Genomic DNA, 25,168 nt, shown 5'->3' with positions numbered 1-25,168 from the left:
ATTGCCAACTTGCATACAAAAACAACGTTCCAAAAGTAATAGTTTTTAGTTCGAACTAAAGGTGTGACAACACTAATTTGTGATGTTCAACAGACTCTGCCCATTACATCCATGAATATAACACTGTTCTGTTATTTCAAAGCGTTAGATATTTTTACATTTTAAATGAGTATCTTATATAACCGAATAGTAATTTGATTAAATTTAAAATAAAAGAAAACAAAGAAATACATGTAAGTCAGGGAAAAACAAAGCAAGAATGTAAGTGTTTGTATTGCTGTAAAAGTTAAAAGACAAGATTACAAAAAAAAAACAAAAACAAAAAAAAACATCGATTTTATTTTAGTTCACTGCAACAATTAATAAATCATTATCTTATATTCATAATACATGAAGCATAACGATATACTGAACATTGAAATGGATGGAAAAATGTCAGTTTTACATGTGTATTAATAGTAATGAAATATTCTTTTTATTAGTGTCTTAATTTAGTAAATTAAGAAGTTGAAGGCAGTTGAAAACAAAATAATGTATTTTTTAATAAAAGATGTACGAAATTAAATGTACATTGCATTACTTTTTAATGGATGCTTCGAATCGTGAGAATTGATTTAGTAATTAATCTCTTTACGGTGTATATAATTTTGTGCCTACATTTGCTAGTGACTGACAGTAAAACTCAGAATAAATGAGGTGAAAGGTAGGTAAACAGACAGTGGTACTGTCTCTATAAGGACAAAATACGCAGTGCAACACTCAGATTTGTGTTACTGTAGTTTAATATTACATTTTGAAATCATATGATTTGTTTGTAACACACATGTGTCGTGTAACCTATCTAATGGTGACCGCTACCATAATAATAATTATAAGTTATCACCGACAGTTAAGTAACTATTCACTACATTCCACAAAAAGTTACCAATATCACATGCAGTATATAAATGGACAAAATTGTCCATTTGGCTATTAACAACATTGTCATTTAACAAAGGTATTCAAACGTCCTTTTTAAGGTGTTCATCAGCATCATAACGTCTGTTCTGCAAAAACCATTAATGTTATTTAAAAAGTCTTAAAATTATAAACTAGCCAACATGTTAAATCAAAAGCCTTGTTGAATCACCCTTAGGATATGTTGCCTGCTTTTTAAATTTGTCTTTTGACGTCTTGTCTGTGATACGCAGGCTTCATAACCTCTGATCCCCTTTCAAAATTCCATTTTATTTAGTTCCGCCCATTGTTTTCTCGTTTAGGGCACACGCTTTTTATTACTTGGGGACCATACGCCGCTTTTCATGGAATGGCACGGAAGTGTCACATTGAAGGTTCCATGATAACCGCCGTATGAACACATCTGCGGATGTTTCTAAATTCAAAATTTTGCTATTTCATGTTTAAATGTTGAATTCTGCTTAAGCCGGTGCTAGGGGGCGTGGACGGTAACTTGCACTTTCCAGTACCGTCCATGTACAGGCTCAATCAAACCGAGCCTGCAACATTTTCAATTTTGCCGTGTTGGGCTTTCTTTAGGAATTCTGTATTTATCTATTTTATTTGAATTATTTATAGTATAATATATTATTTCAGACCCATGCGGGCACTTAAGTATCATGTACTTTGCTTGTTTGTTGAATCACCTCTGAGAAGTCAATAACAGAAAATCTTGATAACTTGCGGAATATTATTTTGATAACTGACACGGACTTCCAGGAAAACATGACAAATACATATAAATTGTCTTCAAAATAGAACTTAACCTTTCAAATTAGATAAATAAGACAAAAACTGAACATTTTCTCATACATGTCATATTTATTGCCTAGCGTTGAAAAAAACTATAACACGTTTGATTGTAGATTCCAAGAAATAATCATATATGAAAAATATTGTTAAAATTCAAGGTCTAAAGATCAAACTGGACCTGGGTAAGCTTCACGTCGCCGTTAATGCGAAGAGTGTCGAACTGGCTCATTCCATGTATTCGATGGTTGAACACTACTTAATGCTGATAGTTAACCTTATACTGAAACCAATCATTAAAGCAAGTCAGAAAAACAAATAATCAAACATCATCAATGACATTTATACGTTGTTACAAATTACATAAATTTCAATATTGAAGGAAACTTGTTTTGATCTTTACAAAAAATCGATACGTTATAACTTTTTGTAAAGTAAAATCTTTATTTTTGTCATAAAAACATATAAACATTTAGTTTATGAAAAAAGACAAACATTTTAAATGTTAGGGCCTTATGACCAAAAGAGTATTTTTTCATAAAACATGTCTTATTTAGAAACTGGCACAATTATGGTAAACAACTTTTGACTAGAAGATTTGGACACGTTGGACTAACTGTTAACATCATTTCAGCACCGTTCATAATGTGTTTGTCACTGGTCCTTAACACAGTTCAAATTGTTGTTAATGAAGAAATGTAATGGTTTCACGTTAATGTTTATATTCTGCTTAAATTTTGTTTAAAAAATACCTTGTACCAATTCGGCTCAACTAATATCTCTAGCTCAAATCTTTGATTTGGCATGAAAGGGAAATCGGGCGAGTGTCTCTCTTCTTTACCCCAACCCCCTTGTTTGTGATTCGTTACGATAACATTTTTGTCCTTGCCGTAATTAAACCTGACATCAAAGCACATTCCGATAATGTTTGGCTCATTCTCGTTGCTCTTTTGAAGGTACACCGTAAATCTGTAATGAGAAATCTCATGATACGCACTCGTTTCCCATTATGTGTGTTAAGAACACAAAAGGTTTAACAAGAACCAAACTATTGATATGATCGTCGTAAAATGCAGTTAATCATGTGGGCATTTAAAGTGTGTTGTGGTTTTTACTTAACTTAACTAACTGATTGCTGAAATTATTATAAACAAAAATAACAATGTATAACGACGGAAGTTACATAGTCGTAACCGAGTGACATCGCGTTACAAAATACACTAAATATGTATTTGCCTACATATTCGGGGCGCGAAAGGTAATTATGTTCACACACATATCAGTTTTTTCTGGTCATTAAAAGAAAAAAATGAAGCAAAGCATTAAAGGGCGTCGAAGCAAGAAATGCAGCAAATGACGATAAACTAGTAGATATCTTATGACTAGATATACTTATAAAGTTTGCAATGGTCAATTGGATTTAACCAGACCTGTGTACCATAGATAAATGGCTGAATGGGAGGACAAAATACATTTAATTGCTCATCATGAACTTTGGTAGGTTTGCTAGAGATTAGAACATGAAATGTATTTTCTTTGGAACATACAAAACAGTAGTCAGAATGAACAAAATCTATTTTTTATTATCATAATTGTAACAAATATACAAATATTATCAAAAGGGACTAATATAGTAATATTACATGCATCAAATGTCAAATTAAAAAAAAAGGTTTCTATTAATACCTGGGATTTAAGATACAGTAGATTATATTTCAAGTCCCAGATAAATACTGAAAGTATAACACACACTGGAATGAAAAAAATTGGGATGAATTTAAAAAAAAACAAATTCAGGAATTTTTGTGTTATACACATTATATGGTGAAACATTATTTTTCTATAAAATGGAAGACTGTTCGTGGGAGTCAAAGATACAAAAGCTACTTGACATTGGTGATAAATAATGAGCTATTGTTAATTAATTTAATTGGAGATCAGTCTTCTATTTTGTTGAATTTCTTCAAAACTCCCTGTGTTTACATTCCTTTACACCAATAACACATCATGTTCAAACTGCAGACGAAGGGTTTTTGTTGTTAAACTATCAGAGTATTCGGCAAATCAACAAGTTGCCTTCAATCAAAATAGAATAAAAAATTCGAGAAATCAATGTAATGTAACAAGAAAAACCAGGGACATCTTTTTCATACTTAACATTTTTAATGTTTCAAACGTGATCCAGGAATTTCCAAGTGTTTTCTTTAGTGTTGGTTTCGTTTGAACGAACGTTCCAACATATCATTGAACCCGGGGCGCGTTTTGCCTTCCGCTTTGTCATCGGGTTCTTTCCTCAATGTGGAAAGTAAACCCTCAATTACATCTGTGTTATGCTTACAGTGTTATATTTCCATAGTTGGGAAAATGTCACTTCTACCAACAGCTTTTACCTTGATCAAGTAAAATTTTCCAAAGAGCAACTGGAAAATTGGCCATTTAAATTTAAGAGTAAAATGATTGTCTTCGGATATGAATGCCGTAGAATGTCACTTGGGTTGTTAGGTTCACTGAGCCATAGAAATCAAGTTGCACCAAAAGAGCCAATTCGGTTGCTATTGCGTTTGTATTCATTCGGAAACGGATTAGGTTTTCAGCTAAATCATTCAAAATAAGTTGTGTAGACATCAAGTTGTTGTTCGAACTAGGCTGGTCACATGGCTACAATCACGTTTCAGACAGGAGTTTTGATTGAGTCCTAAAATACTGGTAGTTTAGAGGATCTGAAAACAAGTATCCGATCATAGATTGTACTGCCTTCAGTTAACTACCCCCAGCTTCCTTGCTCTGTATGATATTCAAAAAAACAAGTCGGCTCCAATCCAAAGTGGTACATCAAAATCATCGTCAAAGTCAGAAGCAGGATGTTGAAGTTAAACAAACGAACGAACGAACGAATGAATGATTAATTGACGAATAAGGTGTGCAAAAGGCGTCGCATTCCTTGTCTTAATTTATAGTATAGACGGGTATATTTGCCGTTATATTTTAACTATTTGCTTATAGAATGTCAATTTCCGGTGATGAAACTTACCCAAATAATAACAATAATTGATATCTATATTTTTTTTTTTTGGGGGGGGGGGGGGGGGGGGGATTTGCCCGAAGAATTCAGAGCCAAATGTTATAAAATTACAGTCATTTACCTGCTAGGATTTTGATGTGGCACTCCTTTGATGATTATCGTTCGGTTTTCGACGATTCTCATGGGCTGAACGAATGGTGTTGGCTGAAAAATAAAAGGAAATGACGTTTATTTACAAAAATAGTGCATATTTAAAGAAACATAATGTTCTAAGTTTAAAGAAAACTATGCTGCTGTGTAATATGAAGCATTAGTGGTCCATTTTTTCAAATACGGCGGTACAATCTGCAATAACTTGCCATAAAACTGTTTTCTGTTAAATATAATAATCGCCCGTTATAATAAACTCAAAACATAATTTCAACCACATGCACTAAGTAGGTCAGTGATTGTTAAGTCAGCATTAATTACATGAAATCTGTGACCCTGGCATATTTAATTTCATCGATGCTGGCTAAACCATACGTAAATTAATATAAACAGAAAAAGTTGATGCAAATCAGGTTTAAGATGATAAGAGAACGGCATATAACGAATTGCCAATATTACTGATTACTTACTGGGTAATCGATTGTGTCACGATCTGGTGGTGGTGGTTTAGCGTCCTGAAATTAAAATAACGGTTAAATTATCCGTTTGGCTTGCTAATCAAACTTACAGTTTTGACCTTCTCTCTCTCTCTCTCTCTCTCTCCCTCTCTCTCTCTCCCCCCCTCTCTCTCTCTCTCTCTCTCTCTCTCTGTCTGTCTGTCTGACTCTGTCTGTCTGTCTGTCTGTCTGTCTCCCTCTCTCTCTCTCTGTCTGTCTGTCTGTCTGACTCTCTCTCTGTCCTCTCTCTGTCTCTCTGTCTCTCTCTCTATCTGTCTCTAATTTGGCCTTTTGTCGATAATAATCGGATGCCGAAGTAATGTATGGATAAAACGGTATATGTGTTTTTAAAAATGACCAGCATATCACAAGCCTCAATGGCTCAGTGACAAGGTTCTAGAATTTCTAGAAGTTTCATAGTTTAAATCAAAGGTCTTTTAAATGTTTTCTTGTTTGAATTTTATTATATTTTGCAAAGCTTTACTATAAAGGGTTATGCATGCAAATCGCTTCTAAAAGTCATACATATTTAAATTAAAGAAATGAAAACATATGTATTTATCAAAATTATAAAATTAAAAAAAATGCTGGAAATGAAACACATGATTTATCAACTAATGTTTCAAATACATGTAATTAAAAGAAATGAAAAAAAAAGGATTGTCCAAAATTCAAACTTTTAATTATGCGGTCTCTAACTACAAGGCCATCGAGCAGTATTTGGTAATTCATGTGTCGAGATATATACTTTCTTTAAAATCCTAAGCGTAATGCATAATAAATAAAGGTAACTAACAAAAACCTCCGAGAATTAATGAGTGTAAGGTCAATATTGCCAAACAATAACAATCATTGGCTTTATGCAGCATACATTTACCAGAAAGAGCAGAATCCTTGCAAATCTTTTGTAATATTCTGCTTGTAAAAAAGACTCTGTTCTGTACCGATTTTTCTAATTATTTTATAACAAACCTAACTTCAGCAGTTGTTTTTACCATGTCAAACAAGGGACAGGACGTGAAGTTGTTGCTCAATTGGGTCATACGAGGAAAATGGTTGCAAACTTGACAATTGGCTACCGAGTCATTAGATATCTATTTACAACACCGACACAAAATTTAAACGTAAGTTGGTTTGTATGTAATTTTGAAAATTTCAAATATGCCCATTCTTTAAGGCAGTACACTGTTCATGATGACAGTTTTATTAATGACACATTTTCAACTGAAGTATACTTTCATTTCGTTTGGAATTATCTTATTCTTCGTCCTGAATCTTCTGTTAAGCACGGTAACTTCGCATTATATTCCATAGAGCTTTTTTACATGAAATTAAATGCAACTATTTTCCTCGCTTGAAGCAAGTGTGAAACCACTTCACGTCCTTCCCGTTGTTTAAGGCTTCTTTATATATAATACCAACAGCTTCATATTAGCATACATGATTCTAGCATTAATGCCCGCTCTGTTAAGTCAATGTGATGGTTTGGTGCTTATGTTTTGGTAAAAAAATGGGCGGGTTTATGCCCAAAATGCCATACCAGGATGTTGTTTCAGGATGATTTTCCTTCTCTTATTGCTGGACGGAACTTTTCAGGAGTTTTAAAATACTTTAAGTCAATGTTCCCGCTATCCCACGGGGATGGTGCCCGTGGATATAATTGACAAGTACATACTTCCAAGGTTAAATATCATGTTTATCATGTCATCAAAAGGATCAAATAAATCAGGTAGCTCTTAGAATTTGTACAAAGATCAAAGTGCTGAAGGCACTGCAGTTAGGACGTACTCGAAGGATCAAAATTAATTTTTTTTTACTATTTTGGGGTCAGATAATTCAATGAGTGAGGGGTGTTGCCGGTTGATAAATATAAAGTGAAAAATTCAGTAAATTCACAGTAGTTGATACAATTATTCTATGACATACATTTTCAAATATAATATTTAGGTTACATGTACATGTAGGTCCATCACAAACTGTTATCGGCCCTTTTTGACAAGAGCAACAAGTGAAATAAGAGCTGCCAGAGGAAACTGCTAGCTGGACTATTTTTAACACATGTCATAATTAAGGGAGACAAAACTATGAAAAAATAATCAATTATAACATGTAAAATATCAATATATTTCTGTATCAGTATCAAAAAAACACTCGATGGTCAATATTTTTGCATCACATTATATATATATGTGACCATGTCATTAAAACTGATGATGGCTATTTACACTACACTTCTCATCCTAATCTCTTTCCTTTTGTGAATATTCAATCAAATTCCTTCAATATTTTAATCCTCTCTCTTTTTCTTCAATATTTTAATCCTCTCTCCGAACAAGTATCATGAAATAACAAATATCATGAAAAATATAAACGGAGATAATTAAAAAAACTAAGAAATGTAGAATTTCGGTTATTTGACACAGCTCTTCTGCTCACTAGTCTCTACTTTGTTTAGTTTGAGTGAGATATCATTGAAAAGATATACTCTAGGCAACCAATATTATAAATTTTGATGTATTATAAGAGATGATAATTGTAAAATTATGCTAGGAAAAAGATGGTTTTTGAAACTACACCTCCTTTCACTTGAGTGTTTTCGCTGTGTAAACTTTGAATCAAATTCCACCATCACTTTTCAAGTATTACTCTCGACAAGCATTATTAAGCACATGTATTATAAAGGTAGATAATTTAAGAACTACATAATGTAGTTATGGTTCTTTGACACTGGCACATTCGAGTCTGTACAATGATAGTTTGGAAGGAAAATTCCAAATAGGCATTTTTAACTTAAGGGAGATAATCAAAACATTAAGAAAGGTAGAGTTATGTTTCTTGAACACATTTCACTTCCTCTCAAAAGTCTCTATCATTTTATGAAGTTTACATAAAATCCCTTCAATACGTATCTAGTTATATTCATATTCCGAACAAGTGTGTGAAGAACGGACATCTTCCTAAGTTCACAATGTGTTTTTTTTCTTTAATCATTTAAAATCGCAAAACAACCATAAGAAACATATTTTCCTCCCATGAGCAACATTTTCCCCCACAAGTACAAGTCTGTACGGAATGAACAGATATTTATCCATAATATTACTTGAGTCCATACAGACAGATTGTTAAGACATCAACTGTATTCTCTCCCTTTTGGGAGCATAAATAATAATAACATGCTTAATCTCCATAAATCAGATACCAGTATGAAATAATATCAAAATTCAGATTTTATTTACATAGAGAAAGGGATCAAACAGAAGGGGACTAATAACAACAATTCATTCTCATAGTTTCAATTCTCAGGTTTATTACTTTTCATTAAACCAGGCAAGCTAAGATACATGTTATAACTTATGAAGTATGCTAGCTCTGAATGTATTTACACAACATTGCTAAACATTACACAATATTTTAATAAATTGGAATATGCAGTCATATGTGACACAAGTCCCCGGAGTTTCAATTCATGGAAGCTTTTAGGTAAATAAGTCAAAATATCACCATTGATTTATTTTATCACTGCTGAGTAAGTGTGATGGTTTTGTTTGAAGCCAAAACAGCAATATTTAACATTTTCCTTTAACACAATGTTCTTGACTGGCCCTATACTATTGACAGGGGATTCAACTGAAGTGCTAACTGAGACTATCCCTCTAAAATAGTCCAACTAGTCCCAAGTGTTCATGGTTGAACAGTTATTTAGCCTATACAGTTATGATCACTACATCTGGAAACTGGAGATTCCCACAAATTGTGATGCTAATCTTCATTTGCTTGACAGTGACGCATGACCAAAAATGCATTAACAATTATATAAAATTCAATAATTTGCAAAAAAATACTTATCTTATTTGTCTCTTCTTAGATTTATAATGCAGAGCAATATGAATGTTTGAAAGATTATCCCATCAAACTTTAAAAACAGCCTGTCAATTAAGCAGATCCTAGCAATTGAGGCACAAAAATGGTCAATCAAAGGGTAGGGAGACATTTTTATACATATTTAAATCATTTGGTGCAGGAACAAAAGCAACAAAACTATATTGTAAATTTTGCAGTTCCTTGAAATGTCCTGTAGGATTGATTTGTACCACCTTAAAACACCATACTATGATATTTCATGTAAGTGATCGTTTTCAGCAAAGGAAAAAAGACTGTCATAGGCAGTAACTTAATGCCATTGACAGAAATATTTGAAGTATGTTCTTAACTAACACTATAATAAACTGTGAGCATGCACTGACACTCTTTTATTTTAGGCTGTACTATAAATGAACAAGTCTTAAACTATTTCAGTATGTAGATTTGAAATGCAAACTAAACAATTTCAGTTTCAAGCCTTTTCCTACACATTTTGGGGATACTTACCTAGCACAGTTTGGGAAATTTTGCATCTTGATTGGGAAAAATATTCGGTACCAGCAGAGTATTTTGAATTGTACAAATTTGTTAATCAAACAAATTTGTATATCGGTCAAACCATATTGAATTGGAATGGAATGAAGCAAAATTGTCAGCTTTGGAATTTCGACTCGATTATGATTTTTTTCTAAAGCTTGGACAAAATAAGCATATTTGCCACTGAGAATGGGTCTGGTTCGGCCTGTGGTGACACTGGTAAAAAGGCATATGTTTTCATGAATAACTTTTGGAGAACAGTTTGATTTGTAAAATATACATCAAATATTATACAAGAACCTGTTTGTGATATTCTTCTTGTCTTTCTTTAATCTAATACTTTTTCTAGCTACACTGTTCCAGAATATTGGAGTGATCTTTTATTTCCCTGAAACTATCAAAGAGATATCATCTTCAAAATTATCTAATATTACTCTAAGTGCGTGTATATACAATGTATTTATATGTGTACACATGTGTATTTATATATGTGTCGCATGGTTGTGTGTCTGCCTTGTAATCAAGAGGTCTGGGATTCAAATCCTTTTCAGTGGCTGAAGATTTTTCAGGTTAACAATGTTCATGGTGGCAGTGATTTTTCTTCAATTTTCAAACAACCTGTGGCTTTCTGAAGGGGAAAATCAGAAAAAGGGAAAATCAAATTCCAACTACTGGGAATGGAATTTACCCATACTTTTAAAAAAAAAATTTTAATCTATTTACTATGCATGGTACTAGCAGATGCTATCTATAGGGACAGCTTTCTGCCTTCTAACTGATATAAGTCAGCTGATGTTTAGTCATCATTCTGGTGAAGAATGTGCACATGGGTTTTAGGGGAAAATATAAGCACTTTTAGAGGAAAATATACCTTATTATATCTATCTTTGGCTAGGGGTAGCAGCCTTTATTCGGCTGTAAAATATAGGGGAAAATCACAGGGTTGTGAGGGTAAAATAAAAAATGACAATGATGTTCATTTGTCATTTGTGGGTATGAAGAATCAACTAGCAATCAATAAGAGTTTAGTCAGAAATAATATGACAGTACTTGTCATCTAATGTCTCATTTATACAAGACTTGCAGTATTTGCAGAGACAAAAAATAAACCGTGTATATTCCGGTTTTCCCTGTAAAAACAGACATCCGTGTAATATCGGTCGGTTTTGCAGTCCAAAAATTGAGACAGGGTCGAAATGTCTTGGGGACGAAATGGCTCGAGATCTTTCAAATTACTTCGAAATTGTTAGCGAAAGTTTTAGTCCTCAGAAACAAATTGACATCAATAAATAAACTTTTTATTATTATTCATCAAATGCATAACATATTTTGCTTTAAAACTTACCTTATGGGCTAAACATATGATTGTCAATTAGGTAATAAAGTAAACCGGAAGTTGTCGGATTCATCTAATTATAGGCTATTTAAGAGACATAGATTATCTACATCTCTGGCTATTTCTATTCAATATTCACTTTGCAATTATAAACTACAAAATGTATTCGATAAAAATTGTCATTTTCAAATATTTCTGGAATATTATACAAAAAATGCGATGATAAGGTACGGCTAACGAAGCCGTCAATCGCTTATCTCCATTCATAGATAATTACTATCATCATTCATAGAATTACTTTCAAATAATATCCGCTACATTTCTAATACCGTAATTGAAGCTATATTGCACATGATTTTCAAATAATAAATTTCTTATCTTCTCTTCCATTCGCAATAAATCAAAGTTTTCAGAAATTCAGAGCACTATTTTTCACTCGCGTCGGTTATGCGTCGGTCATGGTCGTATGATCACTATGAATTCAACTTCCTTGAAATATGTAGGAATACAATATAGCATATAAAGTGGTGATGAAACGTCACTGCAGTGGGCGTTACCCTGTATGGTTGGAAATTTCGGGTTTGTAAGTACACTAGTTGGGACTACGTCCCAACTAAAAATCAATAATGATGATACATTATAAGTAAATGAAATTCTTACCGTATTGATAAACAGATTGTATGTAGCCATGTTTTGTTGTATTTTGATTAAGCTGTAGAATCGGCAACTTATCCAAAACATGTGAAGGGTATTGAGACAAATCAGGGCCATAACGATATTATTATGATGGACTTTAACGACACTTTTTTGTTGTCCATAAAACTATAACAAATAATCTTAGAAAAATCTTTATATTTTGGAAAAGGCAGATCGGAGGATATTAAAGCGAAAATAGTTCGCCTTTTTACTTTTAGACTATCAAATGAATTGCCAGGTAAACTGTCATATTATCTTAAACTACTCTTGGCCATTTATGTGTTTTTCAGTATATTATCTTTGACTTATTAGATGATTTTTTTCAATACATTACCATATATTAATCTTTGAGTATTTAGATGCCTTTTACAATATATTTTCTTATACTAACCTTTGCCTATTCATGTGTTTTTTTGTTTTGTTTTGTTTTTAATAAATTATCTCATATTAATCAATTGCTTTTGGTGTTGTGCTTTACAATACATTTTGTAATACTTTTTAATACATTTTTTGTAATACTGACCGTTGGCTTTTAGGTTTTTTTTTTACAATATATAATCTAATTTTTTATCTATGGATATTAAGGTGCAAATTCGAAACTTCATATAAATATTTTAGTCTTTTTTCTTTTCGAAACATTCTAAACAAAATCATTTGAAAAAAACTTACTTAAATTGAATACTAGTTAAAAACATTATTTTACTTTGTAATAGAAATTGTTTGGAGTAATCTCCCAATATTATGAAACAATCTTCAAACAGAAGTTTTCTTATTCTACTACTCTAGATAATAATGTTCTAACAAATTTATTCATTTTAATTATTTATCTGAATTATTCTAACCAAATATGTGCATATTTTTTTATTGCAAGTAGATTATGTGTGGAAAGGAATTTACATAAGTCACATTTGACTTGTTTTCCAATCCACGAAATATATCAGTGTGATTGTATATGCTTACTGTATATATATTTATGTTGTAAAATAGAAATAAAATATTGTTTAAACTAAGGTGCATTTTACAACACATTATTTAATACTACTTTTTGGCAACCTAGGTGTTTTACAAAACATTTTCTGTAACTGACTGATCCGTATCAACTTTAGTCTTTATTGAACAAGGGATGTGTCCATAACAGCACTCCATACATTAATTTATTTATCTTCCGCTTATATATCATTCAGCCCTCTGCATAAATTTTTAAAATGTTTAATTTTTCTTATCTCATGCTATTAAATTAAAATTGTTATCTTGTTTTACAAAATTTAGGTCAACATGAGCGTGTTTAAAGAATTATCAAATTATACATTACTGTTTATACATTCTTTTACACCACCCATCATTGCTTTGTGAAATTTGGACAACCTCGTTATTTTCAGCTTCTTTTACATATGTACTAGTAGCCAGTAAAAATATCAAGTTACAGTAACACTAGAAGAAGAGAACCTCGTTTGTCACTCCATGCTCAATTGATCTGTAAATGTGTTCAGCCCCCGAAGAGAGCAATGGTCATAAGGTAGAAGGATAACTTCCTCACACAAAAGAAGGGATCAAAAGATATGTTCTTAAACACTTAATAGCAGGGAACGGTGTGCTACTTCGTCTTCAGTAACATGCAATAATTATCCTGTTTCACGCGATAGTTATCGCGTGCAGAAGTTACCAGGGGCACATGTGCAAAGTGTAGTGAAATTTCACGTCTTAATTTACGTTTGTATAGTGTGCATTTTATACGCGATAATTATCGCATGGGAGACGAGCGAAATTTCATATTTAGTCTAGCGAAATAGAAGGAAAATATTGATATACTGGGTCGCTTCCTCCTTTTTAGCTCACCTGAGCTTGCTCAGGGTGAGCTTTTAGGATCGGTGAATGTCCGTCGTCCGTCGTCCGTCCGGCCGTCCACAATTGCTTGTGAACACTCTAGCGGTCGCATTTTTGCCTCAATCACCATCAAACTTGGTCAGGATGCTTATCTAGTTGAAAGCTCGGATGAGTTCGAACATGGGTCATCTCGGATGAAAAACTAGGTCACAAGAGCTAAAAATAGAAAAACCTTGTGAACACTCTAGAGGTCACATTTTTGACCCAATCATCATCAAACTTGGTCAGGATGTTTGTCTAGGTGATAGCTCGGATGAGGTCGAACATGGGTCATCTCGGATGAAAAACTAGGTCACAGGAGCTAAAAATAGAAAAACCTTGTGAACACTCTAGTGGTCACATTTTTGACCCAATCATCATCAAACTTTGTCAGGATGCTTGTTTAGATAATTGCGCAGATGAGTTCGAATATGGGTCATCTCTGATGAAAAACTAGGTCACAGAAGCTATAAATAGAAAAACCTTGTGAACACTCTAGTGGTCACATTTTTTAGCCAATTATCATCAAACTTAGTGTGGATGCTTGTCTAGTCAATTGCTCAGATGAGTTTGAATATGGGTCATCTCTGATGAAAAACTAGGTCACAGGAGCTAAAAATAGAAAAACCTTTTGAACACTCTAGTGGTCACATTTTTTACCTAATCATGATCAAACTTTGTCAGGATGCTTGTTTAGATAATTGCTTTGATGAGTTTGCACATGGTTTATCTCCGATGAAAAACTAGGTCACAGGAGCTATAAATAGAAAAACCTTGTGAACACTCTAGTGGTCACATTTTTGACCCAATTATTAAGAAACCTTGTCAGGATGCTTGTTTAGTCAATTGTTTGGATGAGTTCGAACATGGGTCATCTCGGGTTGAAAACTAGGTCACAGGTGCTGGGTGCTTGGAAACAGATGGAGGTCAAAGCCCACCTCTTTCAGCCCTCTGGGTCATCTGTGCATTGTACTTTGCTTAGAAATTTTTGACCCAATCATCATCAAACTTGGTCAGGATGTTTGTCTAGGTGATAGCTCGGATGAGGTCGAACATGGGTCATCTCGGATGAAAAACTAGGTCACAGAAGCTATAAATAGAAAAACCTTGTGAACACTCTAGTGGTCACATTTTTTAGCCAATTATCATCAAACTTAGTGTGGATGCTTGTCTAGTCAATTGCTCAGATGAGTTTGAATATGGGTCATCTCTGATGAAAAACTAGGTCACAGGAGCTAAAAATAGAAAAACCTTTTGAACACTCTAGTGGTCACATTTTTTACCTAATCATGATCAAACTTTGTCAGGATGCTTGTTTAGATAATTGCTTTGATGAGTTTGCACATGGTTTATCTCCGATGAAAAACTAGGTCACAGGAGCTATAAATAGAAAAACCTTGTGAACACTCTAGTGGTCACATTTTTGACCCAATTATTAAGAAACCTTGTCAGGATGCTTGTTTAGTCAATTGTTTGGATGAGTTCGAACATGGGTCATCTCGGGTTGAAAACTAGGTCACAGGTGCTGGGTGCTTGGAAACAGATGGAGGTCAAAGCCCACCTCTTTCAGCCCTCTGGGTCATCTGTGCATTGTACTTTGCTTAGAAATTTACATGATGATTTACATTGTCATTTTCATGATGAATTTCTTGATGCTTTGCTTGAACGCTTGCTAAATGATTTGCTAGTTGATTTATTGCTTGATTTATTGAATGTCTCTGGATAAGCAAAATTGCATATTTTATGGAAAGTGATAATGGAAGATGTTTCAGTCCCAAGTTTGACAACACTGAGATAATTATATTTGGTATGTGTTCAACCTTCTATCTGGTATGTATATCTGGTATGTATACAACCTTCTAATGAATATATGTGAACAACAGTTTCACTTATACATGAACTGTTTTTTTATGTTGAACCTTTACATAGCAACAAGACAATGGCCTCTTGGTCAATAGGGCAAATCTAAAAGCACAGAAGTGTAACAGAAAATATACACCAGTCAGTACAAATAGATAATAAAAATTGAATTCAAAACTACGGAAGTTCAGTAATGGTAAAAATTAACATAAAATACAATTCTATTCAGTGAAATCAAACAGAGACATAGAAGTTCAACAGGAAGGTAGAAATGGCCATCCTGTGATTTTAGCTCACTTGAGCCTTAGGCTCATTGTGAGCTAAAAGCGTTAAGGAATGTCTGTCATAGGTCGTTGATCGACACTCATTTGAGCCAAAGGGTCATTATGAATTATTAGCATCAATCAATGTCCCACACTCATTTGAGCCAAAGGGTCATTATGAGTTATTAGCATCAATCAATGTCCGCCATTAGTCGTTGGCTTACACTCATTGAGCCAAATCAAATGAGTTGTTGATACACATTTGGATTATAAACATTTGGTGGTCACATTTTAGTTTCAATTGTCACAAAGATTGTCTGGAGGAATTCCTTTTAATTATTTGAAAAAAAAATCAAATAAAGGTCATGTGAACTGAAGCAAACTAGGTCAAAGAGGCAAAACATAGAAGAAAAAACTATGTTTACACTCTAGAAGTTACTTTTTGTGTCGCCTCTACGGAGTAGTGGCGACATATAGGGATCACTTCTCCGCCGTCTGTCTGTTCGTCTGTATGTCCGTCTGTCCATCACAAAACTTGTCCGGACTACTCCTCATAAAGTACTGGTGCAATTTCATCCAAACTTTTTAGTACCAATTCTAGTTGTGCATATTGCAAGGGTTTTCCGGTTGAATGATTTTTGGCCGAGTTATGGCCCTTTGATAAAAAAGGTGTTTTTTCTGTGTGTTGCCAGATACGCAAAAGCTTGTCCGGACTACTCCTCATTAACTAATGGTGCAATTTCATCCAAACTTTACAGGAATGATCATTACCAAGTCTAGTTGTGCATATTGTCAGCATTTTCCGGTTCAATGATTTTTGTCAGAGTTATGGCCCTTTAATAATTTTTATTTTTAAAGTTTGTCCAGACTACTTCTCTTATACCACTAAAGCAATTTCAATGAAACTTTACAGGATTGATCTGTAGCTCAAGTCCTTACGCATAATGCACGGGTTTTCCGGTTGAATGATTTTTGGCCGAGTTATGGCCCTTTGATAAAAAGGTGTTTTTTCTGTGTGTTGCCAGATACGCAAAAGCTTGTCCGGACTACTCCTCATAAACTACTGGTGCAATTTTATCCAAACTTTACAGGAATGATCATTACCAAGTCTAGTTGTGCATTGTCTGTCTGTCTGTCCGTCTGTCACAAACTTTGTCCCAACATGAAATTGGCCATCATGAGGCGACACATGTGATTACTGATCGCTCTTGTTTTAGTTCAGATATCACAACTTTTTTAGTTCAGATATCACAGATTATTTTACAGATGTTATTTTGGTAATACTTTTGTTCCAATATAGTTTATTTAGGTCACTGAGAAAAAAATGGATAAATATGTTTTCACTTTTGTGGCCATGTGAAATCAGATTCTTTAGAAGTTTGCCAGAAATGTGCATTAATTAGTTGAATTTTTATTATAGTGAACATATCAGACAGAGATTGATTACATGAGTTAGTGAATCCAAAATACGCATTTATTTATCTATATGGTAGTGAATCTGTCAGACAGTGACTTATTATAAATTAGTGCAAGAAAAAGTGACTCTGAAATGTGTATAAACATATTGTGATTTTGGATTAATCAAGGAGCCAGTGAATACTTTGTATGCAGACAGTGACTAATTATAAATAAGTGCAAGAAAAAGTGACTCTGAAATGTGTATAAACATATTGTGATTTTGGGTTAATCAAGGAGCCAGTGAATACTTTGTATGCAGACAGTGACTGATTATAAATAAGTGCAAGAAAAGTGACTCTGAAATGTATGCACACAAACAGATGGTGATTTATTACTAGAGCTGGAAAAAATGGCTCTGAAAATAGATATATGATTTTACCAGATAGTGACATATTGTTATTTTGGGTTTATCAAGGAGACTGTAAATATTTTCTGCCCAGTGTGAAACAGTTTGTGTTGATGTTTTCTTCAGAACAAGTGATATAGAAATCACCAATTTAGTAAGTTAATACAGCATATATAATGAACCCTTAGACCTGAAAAATTTGAACACTTACATACAGTTGCTAATGTATTATTCAATCTTTTGACCAATTAAATTTTATTTTAGGGGGCATCCATGGCTGATTGCTTAAGGTCGTAGACTTCAAATCACTTGCCTCTCACCATTACTAATTGTTCTTTGTTGCACACACATCATGTATGGCATCTTGCATCTTTATTTCAAGAGTTACCTCCTTTTTAAAAATTTTGCTTTTAAAAATGTTATATTTTGATAACAGGGATGTTTAAAAAATAACTTTAGAGTGTCCTTCAGTCTGTCTGTCTGTCTGTACATAAAAACTGTTTCCTGTGATCACTTTTAAAGAACTTTTTCAACAAATTTACTTAAAATAGAAACATTAGTGAATGGCCAATGGCCCTACAGAATGTTGCTGGGGTTTTAACCGGTAGGGGACTTATGGCTTGCTTGCAATAAAGAACTATGATAATTGCTTGTTCATATTTATGTTATCCTATTAGCAGTTGTTTGCATGTACAGTAAAAGCTTATACATTGTTGCCAGGGGTACAGAAGCTTTTTGATTCATTAAGTTTTATCCTTTTAGCATCAGGAATGCCAAAATTGAAAAGGAAGTCGGTTTTACAGAGAAATGCGGCCAGACGGTTGTTGATAAAAGAGACAGACGGTCAGTTTCACATGAGATTGATGAAGGAAATTCTGATGTTAGGGGCTGTAGTTTTGGAGATTCTGTTGAATCTGTGCCTGATGGCCCCACAGATTTACACCAGTCTGTGCCAGACATTACTTCTTCAGCAGTAAGGCCAGCTAGTTTGGGCACTGACAAGGTGCTGGGTGCTTGTAAACAGATGGAGGTCAAAGCCCACCTCTTTGAGCCCTCTGGGTCATCTGTGCATTGTACTTTGCTTAGAAATTTACATGGTGATTTACATTGTGATTTTCATGATACATTTCTTGATAGTGTACATGCTGAAGCTTCTGATCAGGACATGTATACAGCTACACCTGTCTTAGAAAGCTCAACGACACCTTTTTACAATTATGAACAGAGAATGATCAACTCACAAACATTGATTTTTGGATCTTTTCATCAAGGTAATCATATGTTTAATGAATTGTCTCGTGGTAGCCAATGTACAATCAATGCTTTATGTTCACTTATACATGCACAGTTTTCATGTTTAACCTGTACAGAGCATCTAGACAACGTGCTTGTTGATGGAGACCGTATATATAATAGAGTAATTTTTGACTTAAAAGCACATAATAAATTCAAAAGTTTATTGTTGAATTTTGATGAAATCCCGAACTCTTTGACCATTTTAGATAAAGACATATCAGTGGTGAAATTTGATGTTATTAGTGGTGTATGCATAGAACAAGTCAATAATATAAGCTTGCCATCTCTTCATCAGTCATTAAATGCAGCTTTACATGTATCTGACTACATTCTTGTTATGGTAGGGTCAGTATGTTCAGCAGTCTTCAGACAAAGTAATGAGTACTTCTTCTTTGATTCTCATTCACATGGATCAGATGGTTTATCTTCTCCTGACGGGAAGTCAGTGCTTGTCTCATTTTTATGTGTTGATGATTTAGTAACATATTTGTATGGTCTGTATCAAAGCATGTTGATTGATCTTACATCTCAGTTTGAGTTGCTGCCAGTGCATCTTTCAGTAACTGATGGTCAATACAGTCACTCTATTCCAACTCAAAATAATTTGGTTACAAGTGTTGCATGTGATACTGGAGAAACCTCTGTGATATCAAGAGTAGTGAAAAGAAATATTGAAAAAAGAACAGATTCTTCAGATACATTGCTAGATAAATATTTTCATTCTCAGAAGGAGAAAAATGATTTGTATCAAAAGTATAAAAGAAAAGAATACTTCAGACGATACAAACAGAAAGCAAGACTGTCCAGTGATTTCAAAGCTAAGGAAGTTCAGTATGAGAGAAAATCAAAACAAAAATCAAGAATGATGAGTGAAGTCAAACAAAAAGACAAAAAAAATAAACAGACATCTAGACTGTCAGCTGATTTCAAAGCTAAGGAAGTTCAGTATCAGAGAAAATCAAAACAAAAATCAAGAATGATGAGTGAAGTCAAACAAAAAGACAAAAAAATTAAACAGACATCTAGACTGTCCGCTGATTTCAAAGCTAAGGAAGTTCAGTATCAGAGAAAATCAAAACAAAAATCAAGAATGATGAGTGAAGTCAAACAAAAAGACAAAAAAATTAAACAGACATCTAGACTGTCCGCTGATTTCAAAGCTAAGGAAGTTCAGTATCAGAGAAAATCAAAACAAAAATCAAGAATGATGAGTGAAGTCAAACAAAAAGACAAAAAAATTAAACACACATCTAGACTGTCCGCTGATTTCAAAGCTAAGGAAGTTCAGTATCAGAGAAAATCAAAACAAAAATCAAGAATGTTGAGTGAAGTCAGACAAAAAGAAAAAGAAATGAAACAGACAGCTAGACTGTCCACTGATTTCAAAGCTAAGGAACTTCAGTATCAAAAGAAATCAAAACAAAGAGCTCGAGAAGATGTGCTGTATCTTGAAATGGAACGAATTGCTAAGCAGCAATGGAGAAACAAATCTAGAAACAAAATCAGAGAGAAAAATTTGGATTTGAAAAGAAAAAGTGTGAAACGTAAAGATCCTGTGTGTTATGAAGCTGAGCAATTGTCTGCTAAGTATAAAAAGTTTGGCCGAGATGTGTTTTCTAGCATTGAGAATTTCCATAGAAATATAAGTGTTGGTCCAACTTACGTATGCTCTTCCTGTCATCAGACTTGGTTTAGACAAAGTGTTTCTGAGATTCAGTCATTATCAGAAGAAAAACAATTGAAGTTCTTGACTAACATTTTATCTATAAATGGAAAAGAATGGATATGTACTACTTGCAAATCAAATATTCAAGAAAATAGAATTCCAAAGCTGTCAGTGATGAACGGTATGAAATGGCCAGAGAAACCCTCTGAACTTCAATTGTTTCCATTAGAGGAAAGGTTAATATCTCTTCGTATACCATTTATGCAATTAAGAGAATTGCCAAAAGGTCGACAGTATTCAGTCAAAGGGAATGTAGTTAATGTTCCAACAGATATACAACCTGTTGTGGATTCACTTCCAAGACCTGTAGATGAAAATGTTGTTGTAGCAGTAAAGCTCAAGAAAAAAATGTCTTACAGTTCATGTGCTTTTAAAGAAAATATACGACCATTGAATGTTCTTGTTGCCCTTCACTGGCTTATGCGTCACAGTGAGTTATACAAGAATGCAAATGTTAATGTCGATGATGATTGGATTAGACAAGTAACCACAAACAGTCAAGAAATTTTACAAGAATTTGTTTATTCTGACAAAGAGGAAATAAGTAACGAAAAGGCTAAAGAAAATGAAAATGAATTATATGATTCTGATGCTGAAGAGAATGTTCAAGAAAATGTTGGAAATTTAGATACACTGCTTGATTATTCAAATCTGGACAACAGAACTGAAACATTAACATTTGCACCGGGAGAAGGTCAAAAACCTCTCAGCATATATCAGGATGTAGATTCAGAATATATGTGTTTTCCTACAATATTTTGTGGACAGAGGAGGCTAGAAAATAAAGACAGGCCAGAATCAGTTAATTACAGCGATATTGCTAAATGGGAACTTCGAAGTGTCGACAGAAGAGCTGCAAATAGTGTGCCAAATATATTTTATAAGCTAAAAAAGATCCAGATGAAACAGCTCAATGACAAGGTAAATCTTGCAGTTCGCCAGTGTCAACTGCATGGAAAGAACCTGACAGCGAAACAGATAAGAGATGTAAATTACACTGAAGAGTTTGTTCGTAAAGACCATGGCTATTACATCTTTAAGCAATTGCGCAATTCTCCTGCATATTTAGAGACAAAAAAGAAAGATGTGTTTGCAATGATTCGACAACTTGGATTGCCCACCTGGTTCCTATAACTTTCTTCGGCAGACACAAAATGGGTTGATTTATTGAAAATGTTAGCAAAATTAAATACTCATAAAAAATACACAGATGAAGAAATTGCTAGCATGTGTTGGGAAGAAAAAACCAAACTTGTACAAAAAGACCCAGTCACATGCTCTAGATATTTTGATCACAGAGTACAAGAGTTTATTAAGATAGTTCTAAAAAGTGATTTTTCACCAATTGGTGTACTCACAGATTATTTTTATAGAGTTGAGTTTCAACAAAGAGGGTCACCACATATTCATATGATAGCTTGGATTGAAAATAGCCCAAAGATGAATGAAAATTCAGTAGAAGAAATAATAGAGTTTGTTGACAAGTATCTTACATGCTCATCAGATCAGTCGGATTTTCCAAACCTTGTGGAACTCCAAACACACAAGCATTCTAGAACTTGTAGGAAAAAGGAGGATAAAGTTTGCAGATTTGGGTTTCCTTTACCACCCTTGTCAAGGACAATGCTTCTTCAACCTCTTGAATCAGATGTAAGTAAGTATAGAAAGAAGTATCAAGAATTACAAAAAAAAATGAATGATGAAAAGGAAGGATTTGACATGTCATATGATGAATTCTTGGTCAATGTAGTAGAACTGGAGGAAGAGGAATATATCAAGTGCATAAGGAGCTCCCTCAAGGCACCAAAATTGTTTCTGAAGAGATCACCTAAAGATATTCGTGTAAATTATTACAATGAAACTGTTCTTCAAGCATGGAAAGCAAATATGGATATGCAATTTGTGTTGGACCCCTATGCATGCGCTATGTATATTGTGTCTTACATTAGTAAATCACAGAGAGGAATGAGTGCCTTGATGCATGCTGCATGTAAAGAAGCAAAGCAAGGAAATTTAGATATTAAAAGACAGGTCAGACATGTAGGAAATATATTTTCCAATAGTGTAGAAGTAAGTGCTCAAGAGGCTGTTTATTTAGTCCTTCAGATGCCATTGACACGATGCACCAGAGATGTAGTTTTTATTAATACTTCCCCAGCAAGTAAAAGAGTGCATCTATTGAAAACCCAAAGTGCCCTTGAAGAACTTTCTGCTGACTCCACAGACGTATTTGCTGACAATATTATCAAGCGTTACGCTAAACGTCCAAAGTGCCTTGAACATTACTGCCTAGCAGACTATGTCTCACAACTAGAAATCGTTTTTCCAAAAGATGATTTTGTTAATGCTCATGACGAAGTAAATGATGATGATTTATGTGAAGATGAACAAATGGACTTTGGTGCAGAGACCACAATTTTGAAGCTAAAAAATGGTATTGTTATTAGAAAAAGGAAGACGCAAAAAGTGATCAGGTATGTACGATTTAATAGGGAGACAAATGAAGAAAATCATTTTCGAGAAAAACTGCTACTGTTTTATCACTGGCGTAATGAGGAAGCAGATCTGCTTGGAAAATTTAAAACATTCAGAGCACGTTATGAAACTGTGAAAAATATTGTTGACAGTAAGGTAAAACAATATGAACATCACGCTGAAGTATTAGAGCTAGCAAGGGAAAGTGCTGAGCAAGATGAAAACAGTTTTGATGATATTGCTCCAGGAGCGCAAGAAGAGGATGCTAGTGCTGAATTCGAAGAACCAGTAGAGTCTGAAACATTTGTTTACTTCAATCCTGACCAGTCAGCACATAGAGAGTATGACATAGGTATAGAAATAGGAATAGGTGCTTCAACAGCAACAGTGGAGCCAACAGAGAACATAATGTGTGATGATGATTATTATGCATTATTGCGCTCACTTAATAGTAAACAAAGACACTTTTATAATCATGTTGTGCACTGGTTAAAAGTTAAAGATGAACCTATTTATGCTTTTCTCTCAGGTGGTGCTGGTGTTGGCAAAAGTGTTGTAATTAAAGCATTATATCAGACATTATACAGAATGCTTAATCTTAAAGAAGGTGAAAATCCTGATGATATTAGAGTTTTATTATGTGCATTTACTGGGAAAGCAGCATACAACATACATGGCGCAACAATATCATCTGCATTAATGGAGAGATTCAAGCAGGCTAACCAATTGTTAGGTTGTGACCAACTTAACACATTTAGATCTAAGTACAGAAGTTTATCTGTCATTATTATTGATGAGATATCTATGGTCAGCAATCGAAAGTTGTCTTTCATTGACCAAAGGTTACAGGCTTTAACAGGGACAAAAACTCCATTTGGCGGTAAAAGTATTATTGCAGTTGGTGACCTGTACCAGTTAAAACCTGTTGCGGATTCTTGGATATTTGAAGATCTATCAAAGGATGCATCATCATTGGCACCAAATTTATGGCAACAAAATTTCACTATGTTTGAATTGACAGAAATCATGAGACAAAAAGATGACCTTAAATTTGCTCAGTTATTGAATAGGCTGAGACACAATGAAATGACAGAGGAAGATAAAAGACAGATAACAAAGTGCTCTGTGACTCCTGATGCTGAAAATTACCCTAAAACTGCCCCCCATATATTTGCTGAAAATTACTTTATGGACAAATTCAATCAGAAAATGATAACAAATCTAGATGCAGAAAAAATAACAATAGAATGTCATGACTCCATTGTTACTGGGAATATATCAGCTGAAAAACAGAAACACATACTTAGTAAAATCACAACTGACTCTTTAAGAACTATGGGCTTACGGCAATCTTTAACAGTAGTAGTTGGAATGATATATGATTTGACTATCAATCTTGACACTGAAGATGGCTTGAACAATGGAAGTCCATGTGTTGTACAAGCAATTGAATACAGACAAGCAGAAACTAGGAGACCAAGTATAATTTGGGTACAATTTGATGACTTTAAGGTTGGCAGAAAGTGTCGTAGGAAATATGAAAAGAAGGGCTTTTATCACGAGGGCATAGACCAAACTTGGACACCTGTGTTTGATGTGGAACGCACATTCCCTTACAACAAGTTCAATATTCAGAGAATTTCAATTTCCCCTCCAACCATCAGCAGGTCGCTCAGTTTACAGGGCACAAGGAACAACACTTGATTCTCTTGTGGTAGACTTAACACAGAAAAAAACTAGAAAGATTCCACATCTTCATTATGTAGCATTAAGCAGAGTCAGATCAATCAAAAATTTATACATTGTTAATTTCAATGATCAAGCTCTTCAGCTAGATGACAAAGTCGTTCAAGAAATGAACAGATTGAATGAAACTGCAAGACTTCAGCTTTGCTTCACGCCCCTTGATACAATTGACTCATCTGCTTACTTCAAAGTAGCATTTCACAATTGTCGCTCATTGCACAAACACATTGAAGATGTAAAAGCTGATGGAAATGTTTTATCTGCTCATATTGTAGGATTTGCTGAATCAA

The 25,168-nt window shown here is 33.9% G+C and overlaps 1 protein-coding gene across 1 annotated transcript; it reads right to left on the bottom strand.

Annotated features, from left to right (window-relative positions):
- Positions 1–1,839: 1,839 nt before the first annotated feature.
- LOC132753083 (galactose-binding lectin l-1-like) lies at positions 1,840–11,938 on the bottom strand. The gene is made up of 5 exons (XM_060743495.1): positions 11,810–11,938; positions 5,389–5,433; positions 4,890–4,972; positions 2,499–2,715; positions 1,840–2,029 (listed from the first exon to the last, which is right to left on the bottom strand). The coding sequence occupies exons 1-5, from the start codon at positions 11,918–11,920 to the stop codon at positions 2,006–2,008; spliced, it is 480 nt and encodes a 159-aa protein (XP_060599478.1). The 5' UTR covers positions 11,921–11,938; the 3' UTR covers positions 1,840–2,005.
- Between the last annotated feature and the right edge of the window lie 13,230 nt (positions 11,939–25,168).

The sequence above is a fragment of the Ruditapes philippinarum genome, unplaced genomic scaffold (assembly GCF_026571515.1).
Source record: "Ruditapes philippinarum isolate M1 unplaced genomic scaffold, ASM2657151v2 ctg5046_1_1_1_1, whole genome shotgun sequence".
NCBI classification, from domain to species: Eukaryota; Metazoa; Mollusca; class Bivalvia; order Venerida; family Veneridae; genus Ruditapes; species Ruditapes philippinarum.
The sequence above is the reverse complement of the archived record's forward strand: the minus strand, read 5'-3'. Positions and strand labels throughout refer to the sequence as shown.